The 15,225-nt window shown below is 45.5% G+C and overlaps 1 protein-coding gene across 5 annotated transcripts in view; it reads right to left on the bottom strand.

Moving 5' to 3' along the window:
• Window positions 1–10,941: 10,941 nt before the first annotated feature.
• Window positions 10,942–15,225, bottom strand: part of ASAP2 (ArfGAP with SH3 domain, ankyrin repeat and PH domain 2) — a 1,162,669-nt gene continuing 1,158,385 nt past the window's right edge. For all 5 annotated transcript variants that reach the window (XM_085610735.1, XM_085610732.1, XM_085610734.1 and 2 more), the window contains one exon: window positions 10,942–13,666. In XM_085610735.1, coding sequence (XP_085466861.1) covers window positions 13,592–13,666 — 75 coding nt within the window. In that variant the 3' untranslated portion in view covers window positions 10,942–13,591. The remainder of the gene's footprint in view (window positions 13,667–15,225) is intronic.

Raw genomic sequence — 15,225 nt, forward strand, 5'->3', positions numbered from 1 at the left:
GCACTCGATGGCCCCCTTGGCCAAGAGGGCCATGACTTCCTTTTGGAGAAGCGCAAAGTGATTCCCCCGACATGCGGTGGAACTGAGGTGGCATGGCTGGGGAGTAGATTCGAAGGGGAGGGAATAACCCCTCCGGACGAGTTGCAGCACCCACGTGTCGGAAGTGACAGAACGCCAGTGGGGGAGGTGTTGACGAATCCTGCCGCCCACTGGCGTGGGGTGCACGCCAAAGCTCGGACTAGGAAGGCTTTGCAGCAGATGCTGCGGGAGCGGAGGTGGACTGACCCGCACGCTGGCCCCCTGTGCCACCACGGCGGCCGCCAAGCCCACGCCCACAGCCGCGCTGAGTTTGGTTCTGTGCAGGCTTCTGACTGAACAAGCGGGCAGGGGTGCCCCATCCGTGGCCACGAAAGGAACAAAAGGTAGATGTGGCCGGGCGTGTGGCAGAGATACCCAAGGACTTAGCCGTAGCCCGAGAGTCCATGAAACGCTCCAGTGCACTGTCTGCCTTATCGTCAAACAGGAGAGTACCATCAAAAGGCATGTCCATGAGGGAACTCTGGACATCCCCTGAAAATCCAGTGGACCGCAGCCAGGCATGGCGACGTAGGGCCACTGTTGTGGAGATCGCTCTTCCTAAAGAATCTGCGGTGTCCAGGCCACACCGAATGGCAAACTTCACGGCATCCTTTCCCTCCGCCACCGCCTGGGAAAGCAAAGCCCGAACGTCTTCCGGACACTGGGGCAATGTGTGCGCCAGTGTGTCCCACATACTGTGAGAGTAGCAGCCCAAAAGACATGCGGAGTTGACTGACCGCAGCCCCAAGCTGGCAGAGGACAACAGCCTCTTGCCAAACTGCTCCAGCTTTTTAGAGTCCTTATCCGGCGGGGCGGTAGGAAACACACTCTGAGAAGTGGAGGCCTGAATGACCAGGCTGTCGGGCGTAGGATGAGTGGTCAGAAAGGCAGGGTCACCCGGTGCCGGGGGGATGACGCCTGGCCACCTTCTTATCCACAGGGGCCCCTGTCGCTGGCCGTGACCAAGTGCCCAGTAAGACGTCCGTGAGGGCATCATTAAATGGCAGCAGGGGCTCCGATTAAGTGGACGCCGTCTGGAGCACCTCAGTAAGATTAGTTTTTAAGGCCACCGTAGGGAGATCAAGGTGGAGGACCTCAGCTGCCCAACGGAGCACCGCCGTGTAAGAAGCGCCGTCCTCCATGGTAGGCGGAGGAGAGGCAAAAACCGGGTCAGAGGAGAGATCAAGGTCGCCGGCCTCCTCCAAGTCGTCCGCCCAGTCCATCATCCCCTTTGGTATCGCTTTGTTCACCCTAAGTTGGCAGGGTATTCCCAGATGTGGGTCCCTTGCTCACTTTGCCACTGAATTCAAGATAGCCTGGCTGATGAGGGTTATGAGCCCGAAACTGGTCCCAGGATGCTTGTTTCCAGTCCAGGGAAGACATGGCTTGGCAGTTCGGGCTGGACTGTTCCCTTGAGGCATAGGATCAGACTGATTTGCATATGGCCATGTCTGAAGGTGGAGTGAGCTAAAGAATGATGATGGATTAAACCCAGATCAGTTGACTGGGGGCGAGTGTTTGATTAGCTCAAACGCTCCGTCCATCATCCCCTTTGGTATCGCTTTGTTCGCCCTAAGTTGGCAGGGTATGCCCAGACGTGGGTCCATGCTCACTTTGTCACTGGATTCAAGATAGCCTGGCTGATGAGGGTTATGAACCCGAAACCGGTCCCAGGATGCTTGTTTCCGGTCCAGGGAAGACATGGCTTGGCAGTTCGGGCTGGACTGTTCCCATGAGGCACGGGGTCAGACTGATTTGCATATGGCCATGTCTGAACTGGGGTGGTGGAGTGAGCTAAAGAATGATGATGGATTAAACCCAGATCAGTTGACTGGGGTGAGTGTTTAATTTGCTCAAACACTCCGTCCATCATCCCCTTTGGTATCGTTCAGTCCTGTTCAGAGTCACACTGACGAGCAAGAGGGTCCTTGGACCCCTCCCAGTCGTCCTCCACCTCCGCCGTATGTAATAGACGGCGGCAGCAGGGCAGGAACCGGGGAAGGAACAAACGGCGCCGGGAACGGCACCGAACCAGCGCTGTGTCCCAGTGCGGATCCCAGGTAGGGACAAAATTGTCCTGGAGCCTGTGCAGGGGCGGAACAAATGGCACCCTCTGCGGCGCCGGGGGCGGCACTGGGGCCGGAGCCGGCAGCGGTGGACCTTGTGGCGCTGGGGCCGGAGCCAGTGGCGCAGGATCCTGCGGTGCCGGAGCCGCCGGCGGCTCGACAGGATCCAGACACGGGACCGCGGGGCCCAAGGGTGCCGACGGGAGCCCGAGGCCTAAACAGGTGGTCCAAGGAAGCAAGAAACTCTTGCACCTGTGCGGGAGTCGCCGACGGACCCGGATAAGGTGGGTAAGCCACGGGACTCCCGGGCGCAGAACCCCTGCCCCCCTCGTCCGCATCCGGGGACCGACGGGGGGGCGTCGAAGAGCGACAACGCTTCTTCAACTTCTTTTTGTGTCGTTTCTTACTCGAATCCGAGGGTGAAGACTTGGAGCCCGAGAAGCGATAATGGTGGCCCCGCGAGCGTTCTTTGGAGCGGCCCCTGGACCTTGAACGGCGCTGGGACGAGTGCCGGACCTCAAGCAGCTTCCGGCGCCGCTCCCTCAGAACCTTCGGGGCTATGGCCAGACAGTCCATACAGGACCAGGAGTCGTGGTCGCTCTCCAGGCAGTAGAGACAGACGTCGTGGGGGTCCGCCACCGGCATATTGCGACGGCAGGCCCCACAAGACTTAAAACAAGGCATTCCTACGTGCACCACAGTAGACTCAAACTTACAGGAGACAAAAGTGTTAAAAAGACAGTCAAAAAGTGACTAAGGTACGTGCTCTAACCGGATTTGCGCTTACTGGCGCGGTAAAAGAAAGAACTGACGTCAGCGCGCATGGGTGGCACCTAAGTAGTCTCCGTGACGTCATCTCAGTGCATAAGACACCAGCGACGGACACGGAGCCACACGACGCCACCTACCGGCGCGCAGGGGTACTGCAGATGAAAAAACTTTCCGGATCCAGTCTGACGCTTGGGGATATTCTAAGGTAAGGAATCTATCACTAACGTGTCTCTTTCAGATCTGTCATTATATTGCGCCACTGTTGTACATGGTGGGAAATCTTCACACCCACAGGTTGGGAGGGAAGGGAAGCTGGTACCCGGACAAGATCATTGTTTCCTGCTAGAGTCAAAACCTTGTGAAGGTGTTCTTTTGGGGCCCCCTTGGCGAGAGAAACCAGCCGTCTAAGACTGGCAGTAAGATGAAGGGTTGTAAGTTTGTCAGTATTGAGGTTGGTAAGGCTGATACTGTTGGGTTTGCTGGTAACCTCCTTTATATGAGGTACAACCTCACCCTCTAGCCCCCCTGAATGTTACTTTATGATATTGCAACATGCCTATTTTCACCCAGTATCCGTCTTGATTGCCAAAAGTGCCTCGTCACTATGCTTTCCAAACAGGGAATCGCTGTCGAAGGCCACATCCAAGCTCTTCATCTGCACCCCTGGCCTAAAGGTGGTCGCCTTCAAACACCGTCTTTTGAGCACGGCGGCACCCGCTGTCGAAAGCCAGTGCTGGCTACGTTAAGGGTGCAGCCGATGGTTTCCGACGCTATGCGTTCTCCTTCTAACATCCTTTTTCTTGCCTCCTGCCTTCTATCTGGTATGAAATCCACCGGAGCTCCCTTATCCGACCAAATCTGGTGCTCAGAGGGGTTGATAGCTAATGCATTAGCCGCTCTGATAGTAACTGCAGCCATAGTGGAGAAGTGCTTTCCAAGAACGTCCAAGAACGTCCATCCTGTGTCCCTTCTTACCAGGTGAAGTAGTGATTGGGGTGGCAGGATTCTTGGATCTCCTTTGTGCAGCTTGGGAGATGACAGAGTCTGGCCTGGGGTGTCCTATGAGGCCAGAAGCAGAATCCTCTGGAGCCCAGTAATTCTTCTTAATACAAGGGAGTACCGGAGATATGGTGGCTGGTGTTCTCATAATCTTGATACCTTCTTGCCATATATAATCTGGGATGGGTATGGAGTGCACAGACTTCCTGGTGTCCTCCTTAAAATCATACAAGAAGCAATCGGTCTGTTTGACCGTAATTGGTAAGTGAAACCTGGTGGATGCTCTCTTCACCAGATTATGAAATCCTCAAATATCCTCTGGGGGAGAATCTGATGGTAGGTGTGGAAGAGGGGAGTGCGTTGGTACAATATAGTCGTCCTGAGTGTCTGGTGCAGAGGTAGGAACCGGGAATTCACCCTCTTCTCTCTCTTAATCCGAAGCAGAAGTATCTCCTACGACAGGACCTGTTGGTAAGGGGTGAGCAGTAATCACAGGTGTGACTAGAGGTGGCAAAACTGGCATACCTGGTGTATCCACCTGAGGTAGCGGTCTCTCAGGCTCAGCTCCTTGCTGTCTGTAGTCCACCAACATCACCTGCAGATCTCTGGGACGCGGCTCTGGTTGAAAACCATATTGATGATAATGATGAGGTGGAACCGCATAACTCTGCTGATAGTACTGACTTTCGTCCTGGTAATCCCCATCCTCCTCATCTTGACATTTGACGTGCAGCTTTGATGGACTATGAGCTACACCAAAAACACCATCATCTTCATCAGAATCCTGTATGTCTAAGAGATGTGATGGGCTCAACGGTGACACCATACTGTACTCCGCCATGGTGGGACGTAAAAGTCTTGATAACCTTTATTATCCGAGTAATCCTCATCGACAGTCATAGCCTGAAGCCAGATTCTATCGTCGTCAATGGTATTGCTGTCGATGGTAGTGTTGTTGACGTGGTGGCCGTCATTGGAATCTTGAACGGGGTGTTTTTCCAGGGTGCTCCCAACGATTAATTGCTCGTCGACGGTATATTTGCTGATAGCATCTTCGAGTACGATTTCTTTGTTGACAGGAGTGCGTCGACGGTCGTTGATGGAGATCCCAACATTGACAGGCTCTTAGAGAGCAAAACTCTCGTTGATGATATAGGAGCCAATACTGCCGTCTTCACGGTTGCCATAGTCGATGGTGCTGACAATGTAACACTTATTGTTGTCCACGAGTATGGTAATTTTGTTGACTATGGTTTTTGGCCAGTTTTTTGCCCCACAGGATCTGAGGAGGAGGCTCTTGGATGGCCTTTGTCCTTTCTGGAAAGTGTGGAGGGCACAGACAAGGTAGGCTCTGAGAAGTACTTCACACCTTTTTCCCTCTTATAGCCCTTGGAACCATGAGAAGGTTTATGGTGTTTCCTACCCTCTCCAGAGGAACTGTCCCTCGACCTGGCCCTCTTGTGAGATGTGGAGGATCTCTCACTCGCTGCATCTGACGAAATATTTTGATGCTTAGTGGTCTGGAGTCACAAAAACAGCCTTCCCTCTCTATCCTGGAGAGTTTTTGAGGAAAAAAAAACGGCAGATCTTGCATTTCCTCACCTCATGTTTAGGATGGATGAAATATATACACTCCTTGTGTGTATCATCCACATTGACCCTTTGCCTGCCACAGGTCTTACATGGGCGGAAAAGGCCTCTTTTGTCAGACATGGTGTCAAGACTGAAGAAAATTCCATAAGTTGTAGAAACCAAGTAGTACTCAGGGAGATCCTTCCACACGATGTGCGGTGAAAATCTGAGGGAATCTGCCTCTGCTGGAAGTGTTCTAGAGGGTGCTGACAGCTGAGTGGCTGTGTTTCAACATTAGGTCCTTTTTTTTTTTAGAAAGGACATATATAGGATATCAATAACATGGCCTAGGGCCATTACAGCTTATATTTGTTAAATACTGCTTGATTATTTTACTCTGGGAGTCTAAGCTTGACAACGGGGAATTGATTCAAGCATGTGAATCTATGAAATATACCTCAATACTAGAAAAGTTTGTCGTTTTTGGCTGCAGTCCCAGCTTTTACTATGTGATCCATGACAACGTCTGGCACATCAGGCAAATGCGTCATTCTGTTGTCACTGGAATACTCGTGGTATAGGCTGCAATGGCAATTAAGAAGATTGCGCTTCATCTGTGCTATATCACCATCACTGATACACACAGCTTTAGGATACTTTCTAAACATTTGCTAACTGGCTCTCTGTGTAGGCTGTGGTTTTTGGCGGTTCCAAGAGGCTAGTGCAGTTGGACCAAGAAACATGTGGGGTGCTACAAGAAAGCTGTGGGGAGAAGTCCAAGTATCATGAGGAGCGGTCATTCTTGAAGTACGATAACACGTTCTTGAGTAATGGCTGGTGTTGGCAGCTGAGAGGTACTTTATAAATAGTCATATTCCACATCGAACTGGAACTTAGTGATGATCATCACAGCTATTTTAAAATACTGGAAAGGTGGCCATCTAACCTACGGAGAGTACATGGTGAATCAAGTACCTGATGTTAGCGTTGCTGCTCTTGGGTTTAATATTTAACACTGTATGGAGTCTATACGACTACTCCACTGTATGCTCACTTTGTCCCATGTAGTCCAGCAATTTTCATACTGCCCATATTTGCTGCCTAATTCTCATAGTATTGTTTTCTACAATTTTATGCTTACTGTGCCATGTTTTCTTCACTGCTGAGTTCCTGTGTGCAGGAATTTTCCTACTGATGCATTGTGCGAGCGTGGAAGCTATCGTTCCTAGGATTCCCTGCTTATGGGCTACAGTTCTATGTGATAGTTTATTTAAAGTATATGTGTCATTTCCTACAGTGCGCAGGTTTCCTCTACATTGGTGTCACTTCTTTGGTGCTGTGGTGACTTATTAATTTATTGTGTGTTATAGATTCCACCCGGTATGCACGTTTTCTTTATGTGAGAAGTCGCAACGTACTTTACTCCCATGCTGTATTACTGCATTTTAGTCTACATGCCCTTACATGAGGGCTGGTTGTATAAGTGGAAGTAACTCATTTCTACATTGTACACTACAGGCCCTTACATGAGGGATGGCTGTATGGTTGGAAGTTACCCATTTCTACATTATACGCTGTGAGAAGTTGTCCTGATGTATGATGTCACTAGTTCTAGTGTACACCTTATATCAGTCCAAATACCCTTATGGTGATTGGTTGTAAAGTCAACCTTATAGACCAGCTATCCTAGTGGTAGCATGGACAAGAGCAGTCTTAGGCTAAACTCTGAATGGCATGTGAAGCCAGCTGTGATACCATATATAATCCCTTGAATACCAAATGAAAGGACACCACAACAGATATATATATAAAATAAAGTGTATTTATTCTAGACAAACCCTCAGCACTCTTTATGAGATTAGAGGTAAGTACAACACAGTCTTATTTATGCATACATTAAGTCACACAGGTAAGTAATACAGTTAGGCCCTAGGGGCCACGCAAACCATATACTAAGTAAGTGGTATAAGGACCACTGTCACGGAAATAGGATAGGCCTAGGCCTAGGGAATCGCTGGGGCTACACTATACTACCAAAGGTTAGGAAGTGGGAGGCCCACGGGATTCAGGTGCAGAGTGGAAACACTCACGCGTAATGCGTATAATCGATAGAAATAGTACAGTTTTGAATTAAATAGATTTAGGACACTTCCGGAGTAGCTAGGAAGTCGAGACTGGAAAACTAGACACTAGGATAGCCACTACCCTGATGAGCACCGGAGTACCCAAGTTACCTAGCCCACAGGCTGCGGGTGCATAGGGGTGAAGTTGCGTCGGGTTTCGTCGTCGACTCCTATGGATGCCTGAAGAAAGATGCTGACAGGCAGTCAGTGAAGAGTGTCCGGTGGATCCCAAGGCTGGGATCAGGAAGAAAGGATACCTGCAAGCAGAGGGGACAGAGTCAAGGTCACTAGCCAGTGACCACGTGGAACCAGGAAGGAACCAGGCGATGTCGTGAAGATTGCAGGTGAAGGTGAAGCTTGTCGCTGCAGCCACGAGGACCAGGGAACGTCGAGGACGACCAGGAGGCGAGCTGTCCCATGAAGGCTCTTGCTGTCGGTGGCGTCGAAGTTGGACTAGGACTCACCAAGCCTTGGCAAGCGGAACCCACGATTAACGGAGGACTTGCTTCTGGTGCAGACCAGGAAGGTCTGGGGTGCTTCTTCTTTGCAGAGAAGCGGGAGCCAGTCTGGAGGAGCCAAACCAGCGCTGAAGATTTCAGGGTGCGTCGTCTCAAAGGCCACTAGCCAGCGGGCAAGCAACTGGACAGACGCGGCAAGCAGGAAAATGCAGAAGGGCCCCACGCAGGACTCGTGGAGTGTGGGGGGGCTGATCTTCGGTGCAGATGGTGCTTGGGGTTGGGGCTTCTCAATCCCCGGTGCACAACTTCGAGGGTACCTCAGGAGCTGCGCTTGAAGATACTAGTCACTTTTCCCAGGTAGCCGGTCCCACGTCTCTCGTCGCCTCCACGGATCTCAGCACGGCTGTGGATGTGGATCAGGGTCGGAGAAGTCTGGAAGTCAAGGCTCTGGTCGGGCTCTGCAGTCGGTCCCTCGTAGAACTGGAGCAAAGCAAAGGGTAGTCTCTTGATGGTGCCTGTTTGCACAGGGTAGCCACTCCTTGGCCACAAGGGAGATTCTTCAGTCTTCTTCTTTCGTCGAATGTCGAAGGTCCAGAGTTTCTGTTCAAGTTGCAGGTTCAGGATAATCTAAAGTCTTGAGGCCCAACTCCCACTCTTATACTAATCTGGGGGGCTGGGTTACCTGCTAGGTCACGCCTTATGGGTGGGACCTGGGAGGGGGGTGGTTACACCCCCTTCCCTTTGTCCAGTTTCGTGCCAGGACTGGGGCTGGAGTGCCCCAGCACCGGTTTGAACTGGACTATGCATGGGACACCTTGTGTGCCCCAGGCATGTCTCATTCCTTTCAGCCCTCCCTGCCCCAATACACTAAAGTCTGTCTGGGGAGGTGCTAGCACCTCCCCAAGCAGGAAACCTATTGTCCAAGCCTCCCTTGCCGGGATCACTCCCAGCAGCAGGAGGTCAGACTTGTGTCTGTGGCAGCAGCATCCATTTTGTGATGCTGAGGCTTTGGTTAGAGTTAAACAGCAAAGTAGGATTTTAACATGTCTCTCCCTCTAGAAGGGGGGAATAATATCCTCATCACCAGAAATGGTATGGGGGTATTATTCCAAAGTGTTAGACACCTTACACGACATGTTTTGATAAAGCCAAACCATAGTTACCATAACCGTTTAAGATTATAAGGCACTTTAAGAGTATATGGTAGGCTATATCATAGAACAGCTATAAGGACATGGTTCCGAAAGCTGCAGACAGGCTCAGCTCATGCTAGAGCACCATCTCACATGTTACCAAGCACTCTGCCTCCAGGATTGTTAAGGCCTGCCATAGGAGTGGCTGATAGGTACACATGTGCCTATATATAAGGTAGGTATAGGAATACTACACCTAAGCAAGGGGTGATTACACGACCTTGCCCCAGCTGAGTGATCAGCCAGTTGTGTCTGATTGGAAGGCCAGACCAGGGGTGGCATAATACATGCTGCAGCCCCTGGGAGGCCTAGGGTACACCTATGCCCTGGGTACCTAGGGTACACTGTACAGGGTCCAATAAGGTGATACATACCAATTGGTTATGTACCTAGGGTACATGGAGTCCATTTTAAAGAGAGAGCAGACAGCCTGAGACCCTGAATGGCAGGATCTCAGGCCAACTAAGTTGAAAACCAGCTAGACACTAGGCAAAAAGTTGGGGGTAACCATAGTCAGATATCCACCTTCCTACATACGCTATTTGCCCCTACAAGAGGGATGACTGAGTGGGTAGGAAGTAACCCAACTCTACACTTTACGCTTTATGCCCTTACATGAGGGATGGTGGTTTGAGTTGGAGGTCACCCATTTCTACGTGTTACACTGTTTGCCCTTGCTTGGGGATGTTTGGTTTGCCCAGGTGTATTTCACATATTACTTGTGTAATGACGTGTTTTCGTTGATTTATTTTTTGACTTGGAGTTTTAAGTAAGAGCGTTTGCCACAGTCGCTTGGTGTACAGTGTGTGTTATGCCACTTATCATGCTTGTCTGGCCAGTAGGTGTGGATTGATGGTGGTAATGGGTGCAGCATTATTTTTTTTAATGGAGGGTGATGAAGGATTTATAGGGTTCTTCCTTAGTTTTTTGTTCAGCAACTTGTAACTCTAAAGTTAATGCTGTGTGACCAGTTTTACTCTGCTGTATTTTTTATGTTTTATAAAGGAGGAAGGATGTGAGATATCTTGTGTATTTAATTAAGTATCTTCCCTATTTTATCTTTGCATGATTGTTGTGTATGTATTCATGCATCTTTCTTATTTTATCTTTGCATGTTCCCTCATGTAATGTTTTATACCATCTTGCATTTGTGTATTTTTATGAGTTTTTTAAAGGATGAGGAAATGTTATATCTGGTGTGTTTATCTATGCATCTTCCCTGTTGCTTTGGCCCTTGCTGTTTAGCTAATGTAAATGTGCTGAGCGGAATGTTGGTGTGGTGATGATGCATTGGAATGTTTGGGTGCCAGTGAGGTGAGGAGTGACAGTTGAAGTATTGGCTGAGCAGCAGGGAGCTGCTCCTGGTGCGGCTGTTCTAGGGGCAATGCTATGGACTACACTAAGAGCCTACTATGAATATTCTAGTCTGCAACTAAGAAAAATAAATTCATCTATAAACTACACCTCGGCTACCAGACTTTCGTTACAACACAAACAAACTGAATTAGCAAGAGCTAAGGGTTATAATCCACAATAATTACACTTACATTTGTGATTGTCTTCTGTCGCCTAGAAATATTTGAAGCGTTATAGTGTGAGGGGCACAATAAAGGAGAAAAAACATGCCGTAGAAAATATAGTCTATACAGCATTATTCAACAGTATAAAAAAGATACAAGACTGTATGTTTATAGGCTTTATTTTTCTTCCCGGTAAACTGGTGTACAAGGTTATAAATGATTTGTCAACCATGTCCTAATTATAAATCACTGCATTCAGTACACTGAAAATAAAAGTTAATTCAGGGTATACAATATATTTATATATAGTTGCTCTGCAACTACACCAAAACCTCAGTATCTATTAAACATTCATTTCAAATAGCATTTAAGTGGTATTTACATGATTATCCATGATACATATAACATTTTGAAAAATAGTAAACAACCCCCTATATTTTCTGATATCAAAGTCAGTGCTAATTTAAAAAAAGAAATACAAATAAACATGACACACACCTTAAAAAAACTCTTAAGTACTTTCTTTAAAATATGAACAATGATAGTTATTTTGCCCTTGAGACACAACACTTCACCAATAGAAATGCTCACGTGAAAGGTTTATTGTTTCAAGTGATGATCAAACTTTTGAATGTTTTTTTCCATAGTACTGTAAAAAAGATTTTTTATATGTGTAGCAGATTCACCAATGTACTATTAAAACAACAGATAATAACATTCATAGTGACGTAAGTGGAAAATGTGGAGCTGTGCATTGTAATGAAGCTAATATTATGACTGATGTTTCAGCTGAGACATCAAAACAAGATCAGTTTATACACAAACTTATACAATGTAATAGTTATGTAGTTTATTGGAACTGTGCAAAGTGAATGCATGTCAACTTTCTAGTGTTCAGAATACATACTCAAGAATAAGTGGGAAAACACTTTAGTATCAATGTTAAGATTATATTATTTTAAAGCAAAAAAGAAGTAAAACATTTTCCAGTTTCTGTCCATCTGGACTATAACAACGCCATTTAAAAGAAAACAGACATGATAAAGTCCAGCTTATCACCCTGACACAATGTGAAGAGTTATTGCCATTATATAGAACATTCTAACAAAATGGATGGATCATGAGGGAGAATCACAGTGTATCCCGAATCATAGTCATGGATGTGGATAATCAATCTTCTAACCTGTTTGCAGTGATCTTACAGGATCTCTTTCAGTGCTCGGAAGGCAAGTTTTTTGACTGCCTAAGAAAGCAAATTCTATTTTTGTTGTAAAAAGCAACATAAAATGAGATCTCTTATCCTAAAATGAAAGTATTAGCCAATCTGGAGCACAGTAGCTTTGCTAAAAAAACAGCCTACCTTCTTATGCACTTAATTATTCTTAAGAATGATGTAGATTAAGCAGCAGTATCATGCTCAGCCATGGTCACAAACTGCACAGCTTTGGCAGCATTGTCTGAAAAACCCTGAGTTAAGTTTTCCTAATTTGACGTCCCAGTTATAAATAAAGACAAATTATTTTATTTGTATAACAACGGCTGGGAAAAAACGTGCAGCTGTCACAATCGCATTTATAAGTAACGGTTTTTCAGGAAGTTACAAAATCTTTGTACCCAGCAGTACACAAACTTCTACATGTTCTATAAAATTGCCAGTTGTCGATTCCTGCTAAAATGCTTTCCCTGTTTAATACACATTGAGAATGGCATAGAATAAGATGAGACTTAAATGTCACAGTTGAGGTAACACAGGTATGGAATATCCTAATAATGTTTGTACATGTACAACTGCCACTTGAAAGGCCCAGAAAAGTATGTGAGTAAATGATGTTTTAGGCCAAGGGCCTAAGTACAAAAGTATAAACATATAGGAGACATTTAAAATGTTGTTATAGAGGCTCCAAACAAGGGCCAGAAAAAATATTAGTTGTGATATACACACCTAAAAATACAATTATCTGCCAGGAAATAACCCTTGTCTTTGTGGTCTTACTAACATTCATGCAAATACAGTACACTGTCAAACCAGATTATATTTATGCCGCAGCCACCAATCTATTCATTGTGGAGTGTAAGATAAATTAATGTATTTGGCTCGCTGCTTCAAACTGGAGAACAAGGACAAATACCTTATGGAGCTACGTCAGCTGTGCATCATATACAGATGAACATCCTCATGAATGAGGATAAAGATATCATTCCATGGTGCATCATGGAAACATATACAAGGGGTGTATGTCAGTGTGCATTAAAGTGCAAGGAAAAAAACTAGAATATTTTTAATGTTAACAATTACAACCAAAAAGTTATTATAAGAGAAGTTCTGCTGCCATCATCTTTAGTACTTAGACTAAATTCAGGAATTGCAGATTCAGTTCAATTATTATTACATGACACACTGGTATGAATTTATAGACTAAGTCCCAGTAGTAATGCTAAGAAGACCTACTAAAATTTTATTTTAAGTACAAAGTGGCCATTTAAAAACTAAACCTATTTTGATACATAAAATAAAGACTAGAAATAGTTCTGATCTTACAAAATATTAAGACAGAACAGTGTTAACTCTAGAAAATATGTAAGCATATACAGAGACCCTAAACAGTCGGAAATAAGTATCTACATCACATTTCCTTTAAGGAAAATAAATACCATGGGTATATTAGACTTAAAAACACTATTACAAAGGTGTTAATCTGTGAGCATGGAAAAATAAAGAGGCATACAATAAAGAAGATATTTGACTTGTTTTAGGTCTGCCCTTTTCTGAGACACGTCATTGCAGCTATGCATTTGCTTTCCAATAGTGGTTTATTCAGCAACAAAGTGCACAAATGACACAGGAAAAGCTCCCCTGCGAGTAGGTTCACCATCTATGTGGCCGATCTGGGAAAAAAAATCAAACATATTCCTTTAATAGCACTGCACAACAGGTAGAGATTTTCAAACAAAAACAACATTGTACAAATTCTTCTCCAGCAGCACCAATGCTTCCAGTGGCTACACTAGTAGTATCTGTGTATTGTCAGCAAAGAATTTTCTCATCTCAATTAAAGCAACCATTATAATTGCTTACGGTTACACATGCAGAATACTAAAACATCATCTCTAAAGCAAGGACCATATCTCATGCCACTTTTACCAGCTACAATAAATAATAAGCCTGAATCAGATCTATTTTTTAATGGCATTCTGTTGTGGCTACTGACAAAGCTGTGATTCATGAATTGCAACACGTATTGGAAGAATCTAATTCTTAGAACATTAATTTTCATATTCCTGTTATCTATTTGGGGCACCCAACATTTAATATTTAATTGGTGGCAAAACTATATGCATGCTTGTTAAAATGCACCATACCATGATAAACTATGGCACTGCCTTAAGTATAGTCACCACCAAACTTACACCACTGTTTTTAAATATCATTGTCTTCTATTTGTTTGTCTTAGGTTGAGTCCACACAAAGAGAAACTAGAATACTTTAGTACACAAACCATATCAATTGATTAGACCCATCATTGACAAGCCCCAGCTGTTCAACATCTGCCACCCGGTAGACCTAAAAAATGTATATAGTTCTGACAGACTTTAATATTTTGCCTTTAAAGTTCAATTTCTTGAATGAATGAGCAGGAATTTATCAGACAGCCTGACCTAGAATCAAAGTATGAGGGTAGAAATTACCTAACTACTGAAATGACAAAACCTGAAAATTAGAGGATGAGATTATCAGTATTGGGACCAGGTGGAGAGATTGCGTCAACTAACTGGATTTGTTTTGAAACGTTCATAACTAAAATATACTCAAGTGTATTCAAAAACCCATAAGGGGAAACTGAAACCATTCTGAATCTTTGCTACTACTGGACCCATATGATGCTGTTTTGGTAGATGCTAAAATTAGTGAGGAGGAAATATAAATCATTAAATTGTAAAAAATAAAATAAAACCTACAGTGATTAGGTTTTCGTCTAAATTTTCCCAAGTATTTATTAACCCCTTCAGTGCCCATGACGAGCTGGACTCGTCATGGGCCGCGGTTGCGCTGTGCCCATGACGAGTCCAGCTCGTTATAGACCCCGCCCGCTAATGCAACGGCCGGCACAGGGCGGGGAAAGGGGCGGGCACTGAAGGGGTTAAAATGTTTTCTACTATAAAGTTTTTTGTGAGCACAAAAGTCTGGTCAAATATCTAAATATATGCCAACCCAAGTCTGGGAATTGTCATACTAATTGTATCACCTAGAGCATGATTAAAAAAAAAAAATTATATGAAGATACTGAGGGTTATGAAGTACAACCCCTCTTCTCAAGCATGATGTGTCAATGGGAGATAAAGCTGCTGAACAAGTTACTTACCTTCAGTAACGATATATCTGTAAGAAACATTAGTTAGTTATATATTCCTTACCTTAGAATTAACCCCAGGCGTCAGACTGGATC

This window comes from Triturus cristatus, chromosome 6 (genome assembly GCF_964204655.1).
Source record: "Triturus cristatus chromosome 6, aTriCri1.1, whole genome shotgun sequence".
NCBI lineage: Eukaryota > Metazoa > Chordata > Amphibia > Caudata > Salamandridae > Triturus > Triturus cristatus.